The 17853-nt window shown below is 39.2% G+C and overlaps 2 protein-coding genes and 1 non-coding gene across 4 annotated transcripts; all 3 read left to right on the forward strand.

Annotated features, from left to right (window-relative positions):
- Positions 1-89: 89 nt before the first annotated feature.
- Positions 90-163, forward strand: TRNAE-UUC (transfer RNA glutamic acid (anticodon UUC)). The gene has a single exon. It is a non-coding gene; the product is annotated as a tRNA-Glu (tRNA).
- A 1230-nt stretch (positions 164-1393) lies between these two features.
- On the forward strand, positions 1394-12209 carry LOC135623681 (pentatricopeptide repeat-containing protein At2g15980). 2 transcript variants are annotated; one of them, XM_065126923.1, is made up of 3 exons: positions 1394-3418; positions 3547-3625; positions 12082-12209. In XM_065126923.1, exon 1 carries the CDS (start codon positions 1533-1535, stop codon positions 2946-2948), a length of 1416 nt encoding a protein of 471 aa, XP_064982995.1. In that variant the 5' UTR covers positions 1394-1532; the 3' UTR covers positions 2949-3418; positions 3547-3625; positions 12082-12209. The 2 variants fall into 2 exon arrangements, with proteins under 2 accessions (XP_064982995.1, XP_064982994.1); XM_065126922.1 differs by lacking the exon at positions 12082-12209 and having other exon boundaries at positions 3547-3765.
- A 3650-nt stretch (positions 12210-15859) lies between these two features.
- LOC135623682 (RING-H2 finger protein ATL65-like) lies at positions 15860-17246 on the forward strand. Its single transcript, XM_065126924.1, has one exon. It carries the CDS (start codon positions 15884-15886, stop codon positions 17084-17086), a length of 1203 nt encoding a protein of 400 aa, XP_064982996.1. The 5' UTR covers positions 15860-15883; the 3' UTR covers positions 17087-17246.
- Positions 17247-17853: the final 607 nt, after the last annotated feature.

Here is a 17853-nt window from a genome sequence, read left to right on the forward strand (position 1 = left end):
TTGGGTCAAGTAGGAACCCCGTGAGGGTATGGTGGTGTTAAACGTTCTGGTTCAAGATGTATAGAAGAACTAAGAGAACAACTCACACATCCATTGTCGTCTAGTCCGGTTAGGATACCTGGCTTTCACCCAGGCGACCCAGGTTCAAATCCCGGCAATGGAAAACTTTTTGTTACAAAAATTGGTTTTTCTTATTATAGTTTTGCTTTCAAATGATTTATTGATCTTTTACGGTTGGACAAATTCCTTAAAAAAAAAAAGCCCTAAGTTTTTCTTTTTTTCCACTTAGTGTCCCTTTTTATTGTTTTATTCCATCAAGTATTTTTTTTATTTTCTGAAAGATAAAATTACCCTTGATCTATGTTCCGCTATAATCGTCTTCACTTCAATGCTCTATTATAATCACATCTACTTTGTCATCGTACCGTATATCATCTTTGTGCGATCGTCATCACCGTTTTGAATAGTCACCACCTCCTTCTGTATAGGACCCAAGCCCCACCCTCGTGAAACATGAAGCCTCCATCTCAACACTTTTTTATTTTTTATTAAATATTTTTTTATTTATTCTATCGAGCATTTTTTATTTTCTTAAAGATATGATTACCCTTGATCTATGCCCCGTCATGATCCTCTTTGCTCCAATGTCCTATTATAGTCACATCTACTTTGTCATTGTATCATGTGTCGCCTCTGCATCACTACCCCTAACTCTTCAAATGATCACTACCTCCTTCCTTCCTTTCCTTTCCATTAGATACCTAATCACACTCATTATCTTCTCACTCACTTCAACGCGTAGCTGCACCATCTTGTCCTTAGCTAGCGTCATGTGGAAATAAAGCAAAGGGAGGCACTATAAGAAAAATAAAACTTGATTTTTTGTTTTGAGAAATTTACCTTTTATATTTTACTTATCCTTCTATTACTATATTTTTTGCTTTCAAATAACGATTTATTTTGTTTCTAATTTAACTGTCACTTAGAGACCGTGAATAACGGGAGCTCCTGTGGAACACCCAAAGATCCAACTCCCCAACTTGAGAATCCGATAAGCTCATGTGTTTTTATGATTGCTAATATGGTCAGTTGTCATATCAATATTTGAGTCAGTTTGCTGTCTGATTCACTGCCTTCGATGTTACCATTTTGTGGCTTTCTTTCCTAATGATGTTCTGCTTTCAGTTTCAATTCTCCTTTTAGGGTTTGACTAAGCAACAACTTCTTCAGTTCAATTGTTGTGTGGGCATTAAAACAAAAAAATCTAATTTTACCATCGTATAATTCGAACTCGATTAATTAACGGGTCGGATCGATTCCCATAGATGAAAAACCCGACCCGTCGTGGTTTGTACCTTTGTGGCCACATTTTGCCCGGCAAATTGTCCCCTCGACTCCCTCCTCCTCCTCCACGGCGGGCTCCGACGGTGGCGATTCGAATCCGAAGAGCAAAACCTATTATTCTCTCCATCCGCAACGCTTCCACCCGATTCGTCCACTCCTCTTCATCCCACCCGTCCATCGCCTCATCGATGGTGTCCGATCTCCCACAGCTCGCCCCCGATGACGAGGCCGTCGTCTCCTCCGCCGTCTCCATCTTGCGGGAGCTCCGCTCCAAGCGCCGCTGGACCTTCCTCAAGTCCGTCCACCCGGCCGGTTTCTCCACCGCCCAGTTCGCTCACATCCTCCTCCGCATCCGCAACAACCCGCGCCTCGCCCTCGGCTTCTTCATCTTCTCACGCCGCCACTCCCTCTGCCGCCACGACCCCCTCTCCTTCGCCGCCGCCGCCCACGTCCTCGCGCGCCACCGTCGCCGCCCCGCTGCCCTCTCCCTCCTCCAGGCTGCCGTCCGCTCCCTCGACCCCTCCTCCTCCCCCTACACCGACGTCGAGGGGATCAACGGCCCGCCGGAGATCTTCAGAACCCTATCGAGGACCTATCACGCCTTCGACTCAGCTCCCTTCGTCTTCGACCTCCTCGTGCAGGCTTACCTCCAGGTCAAGCGGCTCGATCGGGCGGTCCAGATCGTTCGGATCCTGAGATCCCGCGGCATCCAGCCGTCCATCGGCACCTCCAACGCCTTGATCCGATCAGTGTCTCGCGCGAAGGGATCGGAGGCCGGCTTCCAAATTTACAACCATATCTTCAAACCAGAACCTGCTGGCTGCGATGGAGTTGGTGTTAAGCTTAGGGTTTCTCCCACTGTGGGGACCTTTAACACCCTTCTCCTTGCTCTCCATCGAGAAGGGAATTTGGAGAGACCGAAGGAGATCAGAGACGAGATGGAGAGTGTTGGATGCGATCCAAACGTCTTCACCTACAGTATTCTAATGGCTGGATACTGCGACGAAGGCATGATGGATAGTGCGAGAGGATTGTGGGAAGAAATGGCAGCCAAGGGAATCAAACCTGATATCATGTCATTCAACACTTTGATCAGTGGTTACTGCAAGGTAGAAGAGATGGAGAGGGCCGAAGATCTCTACAGACAGATGATATTGAGTGAGATCGAGCCGACCGTGACCACGTTCGAGCAGTTGATTAAGGGCCATTGCAAGATTGGAGATATCGATTCCGGGCTTCTTCTGTACCAGGATATGAGGAGGAGGGGATTTGGGATGGAGGTCTCAGTTGTTGATGAGTTGCTTGTAGCAATGTGTGAGAGGAGGAGGGTTGCAGAGGGGTTGAGAATTTTGAGAGATGAGATGAGGAGAGAAGAGTTTACGCCGAGTCGGTTGAGCTATGAGGTGTTGATCAGAGGTCTGTGTGAAGAAGGGGATATTGAGCAGGCATTGAAGCTTCAGGCTGAGATGGCTGGTAAAGGGTTTGGAAACAGCTTCGAGGTCTATAGTGCATTCATACATGGATACAGGAAGCAAGGGGATATCGAGAAGGTAGAGAGATTAAAGGATGAGATGATTGTGATGGGTGTAGGAAAAGGAGAGTAGGTATCACTGATTGGAAACAAGCCACCTTTGTTCATAAGTTCTACGCTCGCTGTGCCATTGCCATGAGTGTGGAAGTCAGAAGTTAATGCAATTCCGCAACAAGTTGATGGCTTCATATTGATTGGTGGAGTTCACTGTTTCTGTACAAGTACATGAAATTTGTATAGTATGGGGAGCAGGAAGATGCACAGATAATCTTTTATCATCACACAAAATACTGATGCAGCATTCGCAAAAGATTGCTTTGCAGGAGAAGAACAGCAACATCAATGTCAATTAAATGGTTTGGCAGTAGGATGTGAAATAAATGGGCTAGCATCTGTCGGTCATATGAGCTTCAAAAAATTCTGCAGGTGATTGTTTCTGCAGCAAATAAATGTTGAAGTAATAACCAAGACCAGGGGAAAGATAGTGGGTCTTGATGAACATACTGCGAAGCTATGTATCAGATGGTCGGCTAGAGATGTCTGGTGATCCTCTCCCCATTCTGAGCCTTTAAACATTATGTTTTGAAGCTTCATTGTAAAAGCATGAAGATGAACTAAATTTTCTTTCTGAGCTTGTATTGATTAGAAGGAAACTAATACTGACAATACAGGTTACTCGAATTTTGGAAGCCTCTCTACAATGGACAAAATCTAATAATGATGACGGATCAGTGCTGCAAATCATATCAGGTAATTTATTACGTAGCTCCGTATGGAAATGATCTTTTTTAAGTTCTTTTTATACCACAGACCTATTATTTTGCTTCCCTTAAGAAGCTAGAACTTCAGATTTCTTTCTATCATGTTAGTACTTGCATTCTTTCTTCTCACTTTTTATTTTCCATATTCTTAAGCTTTTGGCCATTTTAGTCAGATGTTACAAAAATTATATGGTCTAACTAGATAGAATTGTGCAGTATCTAGAGCTGCTATATGCACAAGATTTAGGATAAATTTTCAGCACATACATGGAGTCATCCAAGATAACAAAATTAACTAAGAGTATGATTAATGCATAAGGTTCTCACTTCTCATCAATGCCAAAATTTGGAAGGATAAATATATATGGTCTTACCATTGGTCACCTGATCAAAGAGGAGCAACCTTACTGTGGTGTCGAGGCTTGTTTTGTGAATTCAGTAGTAAAATATGGTGTTAATGCTATGTTTATCTCTTTTCTTTTTCTGGTGTTTCTTTGAACAGTCAAATTATATCACTAGGAAGCAACAAGCCACAAGTTAAAAGATGATGGCCAGTGTAGAGCTCCATGGGAATTAACAGACCCATGATTGTGCCTAGGAAGCTGTCAAGTGGAGATCACAAATGAGACTGGCTCCCAATAAAATGTGAAAAGGATGCTTTCCATTTTCTAGCAGAAATAGTTAAGAGTTGGAAGAATGAGGTAAAACAAATAGGTTTAGAAGAAAGATCCAAGGAACCTCCTGAGTAGCATCTCCAGGTAATCATCCTCCATTAGAAAAATAAAAATAAAACATTGAGTTGCTCCTGATGATATTGTCCAAAAAGATCGGGATAGATAGCATGTTGTTCATTGCATATCACATAGTAGACAAATTTAATTGGTCATGCAATGAACAACAAGAGAATAGCTCCATTATTAAATTGATGTGTTTGTGTAAGAATGTGGTGAGCAGAGACTAAACGAGATGAGAAAGAAAACGAAAGGCGTCCTATTGAAAGAAAGAAAATGAAAATTAATTGGTGTTCTGTCCTTGCAAGTATAGGTGCAAGTACAAGTAAACTTGCAAGACAATACTGTAAAGTATACAAGGATGTGGAGTGAATCTGAAAACCCTATATGTTTTGCCATGGAACAAAGAGACCCTGCCAAGAAAGCTAGATATGTAGATCAGCCATCTGGGAGAGTCAGCACCAGGTTGGATATGTAGCTCAGCCATAAAAAATATTACTTAATGAACTATTAGATGAACAACTATCTTTCATACATAAAGATAGGTCTTGGGTAAGATTGAATGTAGATTGTTCTGACCATCTATGAAGGAACTAAGTTGAGTACGTGAGGGTCTTTTTGCTGCTAGGCGAAGCGGCTTCCTTAAGTTACACGTTGTGTTATGCTCGTCATTATCCTGTCTGATAGGGGGTTGCATCACATGTGCGCAGTCCCATCATACGAGAAAATATCCTGTAGTTTGATGCATCAACCGGAACTAAATCCCACACGATCGCCGACATGGAGTTGATGGGGGCGTCGATTTGAAGAAATTAAGTTTGTTGTTGATCATTGAAGATAGTAAATTTTGATTGTAAATTTTAAATATTTATCTATATATTGATGAAAGTTTATTAATCAATAATATCATAAAAAAAATCCTTTAAACTAAATAAAAAATAATTTTTATATACGAATAAATCATATATTTAATTTAATATAATTATATATTTTTTATACTTGAACCTATAAAAAGAGTTAGAACATTAGATAAAATGAATCAATGAATGAGTTTTTCTCACATGTGTATGAGTTGTCCGAGGTCACATGTTCTAACATGCAAGATCTCTAGACATTCATCTTGGAAATATTCTTATTGAGCCAAAGTTATACTTTTGTTTTTTATTATTTATTTGGTTATTATCATTTTTTCTCTTTTTATTCTCCTATTATAAGAAAAAAATTGTTGTTGCTCAACCTATAACATCTTTTGACTACAATTTGATCAAATCGATCAAAAGGTATCTTTTGACCACGATGTAATCAAATCTGTCATGAAAAATACTGACTAGGATGAGTTCGAAATGACGAAAAGGCATCTTTCGACAACGATGCGATCGAATCATCCAAGAATTGTCCTTTAATCATAATATAATCGAACTAACCAAAATGTAAATAATGATGCGGTTGAATCGATGAAGAAGCATTCTTTAATTATGAGGTTGTCGAATTAATTAAAAAGTAGTATTCGTTAATAACATGATTGTACCGGCCAAGAAGCGTCTTTCGATGATAATGTGGTTGAAAAAACATCTTTCAACAATAATGCATTCAAATTAGACAAGAAGTGTCTTTCGACCATGATGTTATTGAATCAATCAAGAAGCATCTTTTGACTATGATGTAGTTGAATCATCCAATAAGCATCCATTGACCACGATACGATCGAATCGACCAAGAAAAATCATATGACTATTATAAGGTCAAAATGGTAAAAAGGTGTCTTACGACATTCTTCGAAAATGATATGATAGTACTAGTCAAAAAGCGTCTTTCAACCACAAAGTAGTCAAAAAAACATCTTTAAAAAATGATGCAATCAAATTAAAGAAGTGTCCTTCGATGATGATGCAATCAAATCAGCAAAGAAGCATCTTTCAACCATGAGACGGCTGAATAAACCAAAAGGCATAATTTGACTATGATGTGATCGAATTGGCCAAGAACAATTCTACGATTATTATGAGGTTGAAATGGCGAAAAGGCATCTTTCAACAACAGAATCGAACTAGCCAAAATGTAACCTTATTCAATGACGTGATCAAATCAACCAAGAAGCATATTTTAACTATAAAGCAGTTGAATCGAGAAGCATCCTTTGACATCAACGTGGTCGGAAAAGTATATTTCAACTATGGTACGATCGAATATGACAAGAAGTATCATTGGACAATGATGCAATTGAATCAACCAAGAAGCACCTTTTGACCATAACATAGTTGAATTAACCAAAAAGAATCCTTTGATTCCGATGTGATTGAATCGGCCAAGAAAAATCCTACAACTTGCTATGAGGTCAAAATGGCGAAAAGGCATCCTTCGACAATGATATGGTTGAATCATCCAAGAATCGTTCTTCAACCACAACACAATCAAACTAGCCAAATGCATTCTTTCACGACACGATCGAATCAACCAAGAAGAATTCTTTAACTATGAAATTGTTTGTGGTTGTACCGACAAAGAAGTGTCCTTAGACCACAACATCGTCAAAAAACTATCTTTCAACATTGGTGTGATCGAATTCGACAAGAAGTGTCCTTCCACAATAACGCAAGTGAATCAGCCAAGAAGCATCTTTCGACCATGACACAATTAAATCAACCAAAAGGCATCCTTTGACAACGATATGATCAAATCGGCTAAGAAATATCCTACAACTACTATGAGGTCGAAATGACGAAAAATTTAATCATTCAATAATAATATGATATTACCTATCAAGAAAAATCCTTCAATCACAATGTGGTTGAAAAAATCATCTTTGAACAATCGTGTGATCAAATCAAACAAAAAGTATCCTCGACGATGATTCAATTGAATCTGCTAAGCATTTCGACCATGACATAGTTGAATTAACCAAGAAGCATCCTTTAACCATGATATGATCGAATCAGTTCAGAAAAATTCAATGACTTCTAAGAAGTTGAAATGGCATAAAAGAATCCTTCAAACATAGTTGAATCATCCAAGAATTATCCATCAACCACAACACAATCGAACTATCCAAAGTCCATCCTTTGATAATGATGTAGTCGAATCGACCAATAAGTATTTTATAACAATAAAACTGTCAAACCAACCAAAAAGTATTTTTCGACAATAACTGTACCAACTTTGAAGCATCCTTTGATGATTCAAAGGTCAAAGAAATATATTTTAACAAAGGTGCGATTGAATCAGACAAGAAGTATCATATGCTAATGACAAAAATGAATCAACCAAGAAGCTTTTTTTTTTTTTTTTTCGGGCCATGATATAGTTGAATTAACAAAAAAACATCCTTTGACCATGATGTGATTGAATCGATCAAGAAAAATCCTATGATTGTTATGTGGTTGAAATGGCGAAAAGGCATCCTTCGACAATGTAGTGTATCATTCAAGAATTGTTTTCCAACCACAACACAATCATACTAGAAAAATGCATCATTTGACACTAACACAATCGAATCGGCTAAGAAGCATTCTTTAACTATGAAGTTGTCGAACCGACCAAAAAGCATTCTTCGACAATAGAATGATTGTATCGGCCAAGAGGCGTCCTTCGACCACAATATGGTTGAGAACACATCTTTTAACAATGGTACGATCGATTCAAACAAGAAGTGTCATTCGACAATAATGCAATTAAATTAGCCAAGAAGCATTTGTCGATTGTGACACAGTTGAATTAACCAAAAAACACCCATTGACCACGATGTGATTGAATTGGTAAAAAATACCCTAGGACTACTATGAAGTTGAAATAACAAAAAGGAATTCTTCGACAATGACGTGGTTGAATCATCTAGGAATTATCCTTTAACCACACCACAATGATGTGATCGAATCAATCAAGAAGCATTCTTTAACTATGAAGCTATCGAGCTAACCAATAAGCATTCTTTGATGATGACATGACTATACCGATTAAGAAACATCTTTTGGTTGAAAAAGCATCTTTCAACAATGGTGCAATCGAATCAAACAATAAGTAGCCTTCAATAATGACAATTATATTAGCCATCTTTCGATGATGATGTTGTTGAATGAACCAAAAAGTATAATTTAAATATGATATAATCGAATCGACCAAGAAAATTTGTATGATTACTATGATATCAAAATCGCAAAAATGCATCCTTCAACCACAACACAATCGAACTAGTCAAAATGCATCCTTGGACAATGACACTATCGAATCGAACAAGAAGCATTTTTAACTATGAAGCTGTCAAATTAATCAAAAAACCATTCTTTGATAATGGCATGATTGTATTAGCCTAGAAGTGTCCTTAGACCACAACATAGTTGACAATGGTATAATTGAATCAGACAAGAATTATCTTTCGACGAACAATAACGTAATTGAATCAACCAAAAAGCATATTTCAATAATAACGTAATTGAATCAACCAAAAAGGATCATTTGACCACGATGTGGTTGAATCAACCAAGAAAAATCTTACGACTACTATGAGATCGAAATTGTGAACAGACATCCTTCGATATAGTCAAATCATCTAAAAATCATTCTTCAACCACAACACAATCGAACTAGCCCAAATGCATCGTTCATGATGATTGTACTGGCCAAGAAGTGTCCATCGACCACAACATGGTTGAAAAAACATCTTTAACAATGGTACGATAAAATTAGACAAGAAATATCTTTCGACGAGAACGCAACTAAATCAGCCAAAACACATCTTTCGACCATAATGTATAGTTGAATGAACCGAAAAGGATCCTTTGACCATGATGTGATTGAATCGACTAAGAAAAATCCTACGATTACTATGAGATTGAAACTATGAAATGGTATCGTTCGACAACGACGTGGTCGAATCATCCTTCAACTATAACACAATCAAATTAACCAAAATGCATCCTTTGAATGACATGGTCGAATCAACCAAGAAGCATTCAAACTATGAAGTTATGAAATTGACCAAAAAGCATTCTTCAACAATAACATGATTTTACCGACCAAGAAGCATCCTTTGACCATAACATGATCAACAAAACATCTTTCAACAATGGTGTGATCAAATCAGACAAAAGGTGTCCTTCGACAATGGCACAACTGAATCAGCTAGAAAGCATCTTTCGACTATGACGTAGTTGAATCAACAAAAAAGCATCCTTTGAATACAATATGATCGAATCAACCAAGAAAAATCCTACAACTACTATAATGTTGAAATGGTGAAAAAGCATCATTCGACAACAACATGATTGAATCATTCAATAATCATCCTTCAACCACAACATAATCGAACTAATCAAAATGTATCATTTGACAATAACGTGATCAAATCAACCAAAAAGTATTATTTAATTATGAAGGTGTCAAACCAACTAAAAAATATTATTTGACAATGACATGATTGTACTGCCAAGACAAGTCCTTCGACCATAACGTGATCAAAAAACAATCTTTTAACAATGATACAATCGAATCAAGCAAGAAGTGTCCTTTGACAACGACACAACTAAATCAGCCAAGAAACTTCTTTCAACCATGATGCAGTTGAATCAACTAAAAAGCATTCTTTGATCGCATTGGTCGAAATCATCCAAGAATCATCCTTCAACCACAACACAATCGAACTAGTCAAAATGCTTCCTTAAACAAACGTGGTTGAAATCAACTAAGAAGCATTTTTTAACTATAAAACAATCGAACTGACCAAAAAATATTCTTCGATAATGACATGATTGTATCGACCAAGAAGCATTCTTCGACTACAATGTGATCGAAAAAGTATATTTTAATAATGGTATGATCAAATCAGATAAGAAGTGTCATTCGATGATGATGCAATTGAATCAATCAAGAAGTGTCTTTCAACCATAATGTAGTTGAATCAACTAAAATTCATTCTTTGAACACAATGTGATCAAATCGACCAAGAAAAATCCTACAACTATTATGTGGGTAAAATGGCAAAAGGCATACTTTGATAACGACGTGGTTGAATCATCCTTCAATCACTACACAATCAAACTTGCCAAAACACATCCTTCAACAATGATGCGATCGAATCGATCAAAAAGCATTTTTTAACAATGAAGTTGTCTAACCAACCAAAAAACATTCTTCAACAATGATATGACTATACCAGCTAAGAAGCATTATTCAACCACAACATGATTGAAAAAGCATCTTTTAAGAAAGGAGCGATCAAATCAGACAAGAAGTGTTCTTTAACCATAATGCATCTAAATCAGTCGAGAAGCGTTTTTCAACCATGACACGATTGAATCAACCACAAAGCATCATTCGATAATGTCATGATCAAATAGACCAAGAAACATCATTCAACTATAATGTTATCAAACTAGGCAAAAAACATCATATGAAAATGATAGTTGAATTGACTAAGAAGCATCCTTCAATAACGATAAACGAGGAAACAAGAGTGACAAACGACAAACAATGAACAGATGCAATGAGCAACAAGTGAGCTTGTTGAAAAGAGAAGAGGAAAAAAATCAAAAAAAATTATATAAAATTAATAATTTAAAAATTAATAAAATTATTTTTTATTTTTTATTAATATCCTTTTTGCACACATACAATTTTTTTCTATCAATAAAGTCAACAACTTTTTTCTATCAAAAAGACAACAACATAAAAAAAATAGATTAAATATTTCACTAAAAATCCTAATATTATTTTTAAAAAATATAAAATCCAATATATTAATCATAATTAATTACAAAGAATAATCTATAATTACCCCTATCGCTAATCACACAAAGCCCCATCAGTTGGTGTTGCTTCCCGCTGTTTTATTTGTTTGAGATAGCATGAGTAATTAGGCCCCGTTATATAACGAGCTCTGTGAATGCAGCACTGTAACGAGGATCACCACACAACAGAACAATTAAAGCCAACATACAGCACTCAATAACTTGGTTTCTCAGAGCAATTGGTGAACGACGACCGAAGTATATGTTTTAATATTCAAAAGATATGGAAACCCAAGATAGTCTTCATGAGGCATAGCCATAATAGATCAACCAAAAGCACCCTCTTCTTCATGGAATACTGCAACCTGTTGCAGGCAATTTATCTGTCATCAAGAACTGGGGAAAATTAATATCAAGAAAATTAGTAAAGAATGGAATGTCAAATAAGTGAACCAGCATTTTGCCAAAGCAAGAGAAAGAAAACAACCATGCATTAATACATAAAGTCAAATTCTTGAGAGTTAGCCACTGATGTTGCAAGCTTGCAGAGTCTTCACAAGGATACAAGATCCAAGCTGTAAAATGATGGCAGGTATAAAAGATGACGATCAATTTATGGATTTGATATCACAATATAACTTTTAGACACTATTGTTTGTCAGCTTGTAGATCCTCATATTCTAATTTAATAAGTGATATTATTCTTACAAGTAATTTAATCAGTGACATCACCAGAGTACCATTCTATCAAGAGGACCGTCTCAGTCCTATCATCTCAAAATCAATCATGAGATCTCTATGCATCAAGTGGAATAAGGGATATGCAATTTTGATGATGTAAGAATATATTTTAATTTGATCAATATTATAAAAGTATGAAAACAAGTTTTATTGTGTATGCATTTATCTATTCGAATCATTACCCAAGAGAACCTATATCATTGTTTTATGCATGAATATTTTTTGGATCCTGATCCTACTGTCTATTTAACCAGATGATTAAGGAGAGGGCTCAAGCATTCTTGATATATGACAAAGAGACATTATTGATGGTGACTTCAGTACTGAAGCTGTGTCATATTTGCCAAGGAGAGATTTGTGATCAGGACTGACAACCATCCCTCAAATATATCGTGGCACAGGACAAGTGGCTTTCAAGGCAAATTGGCTATGACTGCGAGATTAAGGATTGGTGCACGGCTGAAAAAAGAAAATCAAAGTATCTTTGGCATCTCTTGTAATGGTTTCTATCTGTTTTCCACTGACAACATCTTCTGTTTTCGTTTCATCTTTCTTGAGGAAGACCTTTTTTTTCTAGCGCTAAACAAACATTGATTAGGGTTTGCTCTTTAACAAATGGTGGCATTCTATTAGCAGACTATTGTTGTCACTTTCTCAAAATTGCTTGTATCATCAACGATGAAAATCAACAAGCAGGTTGGCACTCTAGACTTAGACGATTCCTATTAACAGAACAAGGATGTCCCTTTTGATCTTTTAGTAATAATAAAGATTGACTAAACTTTTGTTTCTTCTGAAAGAACAATTACAGTGAACTAAGTTCAGCTTATATTACCTCAAAAAAAAAAGATTTATTAGTTCTGTTACTTATGATTATCAGTCTAAAAGGGCAATGAAAATGCTAAGGCATGCCCAAACAAACTAGGTCTGGATTTTTTCAGGTCGAGAATGACTTCCAAACAAATTAGGTCTGGATTTTTTTCAGGTCAACAATGACTGACCGATATTTAGATAATAATAAAATTATTCAATAAAACATAAGATTTGTATTCTTTCAAAGTATCAGTTGACATGGGTTTCATTAAACCATGGAAAGGAAATATAATTTCTGGATGATTGACCATCAATGGAATAGTAAAGCAGAGATATTTCACTAATCAATGATACAGAAACATTCAACAACAACAACAACAAAGTCGTAAAGTGCGGATAGATCTTTTACTGCCAATGAGACATATAAAAAAATCATATGTTTAGTTAAATTAAAAGTATTTAAATCTTTATTATAATTTCTATTAAATATTTTAGTCTTCCTCTTATCTATTCATAACAATAATTGTAATTGTTTCACCTCTATCTATTGCATCTTCAATGATTCTCCCTCATTTTCTTATCTATTGAAAAAAACACAATTGTTCACGGATGAAAACATTTTTTTTCCTATTAGTTCATATATCCACCTCAACGTTCTCAACTCAGCAACATGATTTTTTAGTATATATTGTTTATTAACTGTCTAACACTCGGATCGCATTACTAATCTAGCAACTGTCAAATAAATTTTTATTTTATGCGATCACACAAGACTCTTGACACCCCTCGTGATTATAGTCATCCTATTTTTACTTTATAAATAATATCTTCAACAATCTCACCAATGTAAAACTCCATCAAATCTCATGAACAATGACATAAAAATATTATTAACATTAGATGGATCAACGCATTACATGACTAACAACAACGAGTAACATTTATAACTTTTTATCTTGACCAGGACAGGTCAGGAACTTTATAGTGGCAGTTATAGGGTTAGTATTTATTCAATAAGAACTAAACTTTAAAAAGAAAATATATATATAGCACTGGATATGAAACAATTGTCATCTAAACACTGTATAATGACTGCAGACCATTGTAGCAGCCACTATCAAACCAAAACACTTTAGGATGCTACTGTATAATTATCATGCCATTTGGTCTTCTAAACTCATTTCGCAGCTGCTGTAGCAGCTTATTCATAAGCAACATGCTGAGCCTTAAACAAACTTTTCTGAAGCAACCGAGTGATGAAAAGTGACAGCAGTATAGAAACAAAGAGGGTCGAGATTCCATATGACAGATGTATTGGCCAGTAGCAAGAATGTGAAATGGCTTATAGAGAGATATAACACAGAAGATGACTCATTTCATACTCCATTTATGATACTAAACTGTTAATCCAACCATATTTTTGTAAGGTTTCACCTTGCATCAAAAAGTAAAGCCCCGTACTGTTCTATGGGCAACTTAAGATGTTGATCATGTGGTTCTTATGTCATAAAATTATTATTGAACTGTCAACAACCTAACCCTGTTTGTAACAATCAAAATACTGTAGAAAATTGACGGTCGTCATTCATGAGGCACACATTCCTCTTCTGACTCTAATATAAGACGAGGAATATATGTCAATGCAGTTCACAAGATCAGGTATAACCTAATGCCTGTACGTTCCACATCATACTCTACAGTTCGACCCAAACACCTGTGTTAATGAAACTAACAAATCATTAGTCGAATACGAGAGATTGCATACATGAAGCATCAAATGCCCAAACAACCCTGACCTGAAGATGTAAATCCAGAAGGATCAAGCTGAACTACTAATCGAGCAAAGATAGATTTAGGTTGAGAGGGGAAGAACCTGAGGGAGAGGGGGAGCCGTCAGAGTTCGAGCTTGAGCTCCTCCTTCTCCTGGGAGAGGTAATGGAGGACGTAGGGAGTGACGCGGATGACGACGATAAAGGCGCCCATGATTCCCAGATGTCTCTTCAGCTGCTTGTACGCCGTGGCCTTGTCCGGCCGTCGGGGAAACCCTCCCAAGAACATCTCTCTTCTCTCCCTCCGTCCCTCCCTCGTCAAAACCCTAGCCGTCGATAGACACAAAAGAGCAGTTAGAACAAATGGGTTGTTTCGTGTGTGTCTATATATAGACGTGCGAATCACTAGTTGGTTAGATTAAGCCAACTAATAAAAGTGTCTGGTTTAGTTTGGGCTAAGTTTGGATTCGACGAGGTTGAGTGCGGAGTTGGCTTTGCGCATTTATTTTAGAGTTTCTCCATCAACATATATGATTAAAGTATTCTAATTAGAAAATAAGGACAGTTGTCCCTACAAATGAAAATACTATTTTCTATGTGTAACATATACTGGTATTTCTTTTTTTATTATTTTTGGATTTATATAAATTTCTTCATTAAAAAAATGTGGTTAAAGTATATGTGTTAAATAAGAAGCATGTAGTCTTGCCCCCAACAAATAGAAATTCTTCCATTACAAGTGTGCTATAAAACATGTGAATTAAACCATTCTTTTTATTATTGTAAAATTATATGTATATAACTTGTTTATTAATTAAATATCTTGCATAATGGTGCCATTTTAATTTGTCAAAATATTAATAATGAAAAAATCTAAAGCTGTACGTTTTTATTCCAATTGCAAGACTTTAATTGGGCAACCAATCTTGTGGTCATGCCTAAAGTGCACTGTTCTTGCCGTCTTAAATCAGATAAGCATCGTAGATTTTCCATTCAAGGTTTGATATTTTTCTCAAATCTTAATTTTTTTAATTAAAATTGAACTTACACTACTAGTGCTTTTAAATTGTAGTTAACATTTTGAGTAAATATCATTATTTAGTTTCCATTCGAATTGGCGTGACAAATAAACAGTCACGTGACTCCACGTGTTCAAAGTCTCCTACGACGATGCTGACGTCCTACTAAAAGCCGGTATGATCGATCGCAACACCCGGTCGCTACCGATGCAGACACGTTGTCCCTGAGGAGCTTCCGGTGTGTCTCCCGCCCATTAGACACGACCTAAAGCGCCCAACCCTATCGCACTTTACTCCACGGGAACCGGTTAAGTTATAAGCCTATTGCGGGAACAGATTGGAACTGTAAACAGTAACGAAGCCCACCGGAGGAAACGGAAAATAAAGATCGAGAGAGAGGCTGCGAGTGCGGCTTCTGATTGGATCCGTTTCCTCCCACCGCCGCGCCGACGAACATGGAGGCGCCGTCATACGCGGAGGCGGCGTATGAGTTCCAGTGGGGGCCATCCCCCCGCGTTCACGGCGACGGCGGGTCCAATCCGGGGTGGATCAGCCCCCCGCTAATCGCCATGGTGGCCGTCGTTGGCACCGCCTTCCTCATCGTCCTCTACGCCCGGATCCTCTCCCGATACCTCCGCCTCATCCGGCGCCGTTGGCGCCGGTGGAGGCGGCGGCGGAGGTTTCTGCAGTCCATGGCCGCGACGTCGGACCTGGACTCCCTCCCACCGTTCAACGGCGGCGGCTCCTTCGGCTCCTCCTCAGACTTCTTTCTCTCTCCCTACGGCCTCGACGACGCGGCCATCAAGGCGATCCCAGTGTCGCTGTTCTCGCGGACCAAGGCCAAGCAGCAGGCCGCCACGAACCGGGAGTGCGCGGTCTGCCTGTTGGAGTTCGAGGACGATGACACTCTCCGCACGCTGCCACTGTGCGCCCACGCCTTCCACATGGACTGCATCGACGTGTGGCTCCGATCGCACCCCACCTGCCCCCTCTGCCGTGCCGCCGTGCTCCGCCACGAGGCCGCCTTCGTCCCCATGCGCGCCGCTCGGATCCGCCCCAGCCTGGACGACATCCTCCTCATTGACCCGCCGCCCGACCGCGGGGCCGACGTGATCCTCCTCCCGAACCCCGACACCGGCCCCGAGATCGCCTCAGCCGCGGGATCCCCCCTCGCGGCCGAGGAACGGTTCGTGTCACGAGGGTTCCTACTCAAGCGCTCATACTCCTTCGGGTTCGAGGGGAGCCTGGCGGCGGAGCGGATGCTCTTAGAGGCGTCCACGGCATCGCCATGGCGGTACCGCCACCAGCGGGGGGGCTTCTGGAGCAAGCGGTGGCCGTCGCCTTTTGGGGGCGTCGGCATGGGGTCCTCCTCTGTCTCGCGGGCGGCGAGGGTCTTCTCCTTCCGCGGCGCCACCGCAGCCCTGGCCAAGTCCCCGGCCTTTTCTAAGCGACGAGGGTTCTTCCCGCTCTCGTGGGAACCGAGCGGGCGGCTTATCGTCAGCAGCGCGGGTCCGTCCCTCTTCCCGCGGCCGTCGTTCTCGTCATCGTCATCGTCATCGACATCGTTGGTGTTTTCATCGAGCCGGATGCGGTGCGGGGATCCGGAGGCGCTGCTGTCCCCGGAGCGGCTGAAGCAATCGACGCCCACGCAACGCTGACCTGGAGCCGTCGGCGTTGGCAGGCAGGGGTAGGCCGGTGGAGCCAATGGATGAGGTGGAGCTCTTTAATGGCGGTCGCAATGCACCATTTAATGATCTGCCTGCCTCTTTAATGAGCATATGAAAGCAGAGAGAGAGGGGGGGAGAGAGAGAGAGAGAGATCCGCTTTTGAACAGTTCGCGGGGCTCTCTTTTATCTCTGTTGCGGTGGTTGGTGTGGACAAGTAACGTGGCCGTTAATGGAAGAAGAGGAGGGAATCGAAGTGGCCGAGAGACGAAAGCGATGGGAAGCACCTGACCGCCACGTGCCAATGGGCCGGATCGGTGGCTTCAAAGGGACACCGCGATTCGTCACACCCTCTTTAGCACAGCGGCGAACGCACATCATTTTAAACGGGCCCGGCAATGCAACGGGTAATACAGCCGCCTTCAGTCTCTGTGAGGTCAAGCAAACGGGTGGGAATTAGTCTGTTTGACAATTTAGTTTGTACTTGGCAATGCCTTTGCTTTGTTACATAGATATAAACAGCTGAATAACTAAGAGTTTGTGCTTCTATATCAAATGACTTGCAACATTTTTGTATAAAATTATAGGAAAAATCTACCTACCATTTTGCTTATTTTATATATCGCAAGCAGTTGAAAAAAAAATTAATGAACCATTTATGGACTTTTTTAAATCATAAGTTTGACCTAGCAGATGGAGAAAATGTGAAAGCTCATGTCATTACTCAAAATTTCTCCTAGGTTTAAAAGCTATCATAATCA

Source organism: Musa acuminata, chromosome BXJ2-9 (genome assembly GCF_036884655.1).
Source record: "Musa acuminata AAA Group cultivar baxijiao chromosome BXJ2-9, Cavendish_Baxijiao_AAA, whole genome shotgun sequence".
NCBI lineage: Eukaryota > Viridiplantae > Streptophyta > Magnoliopsida > Zingiberales > Musaceae > Musa > Musa acuminata.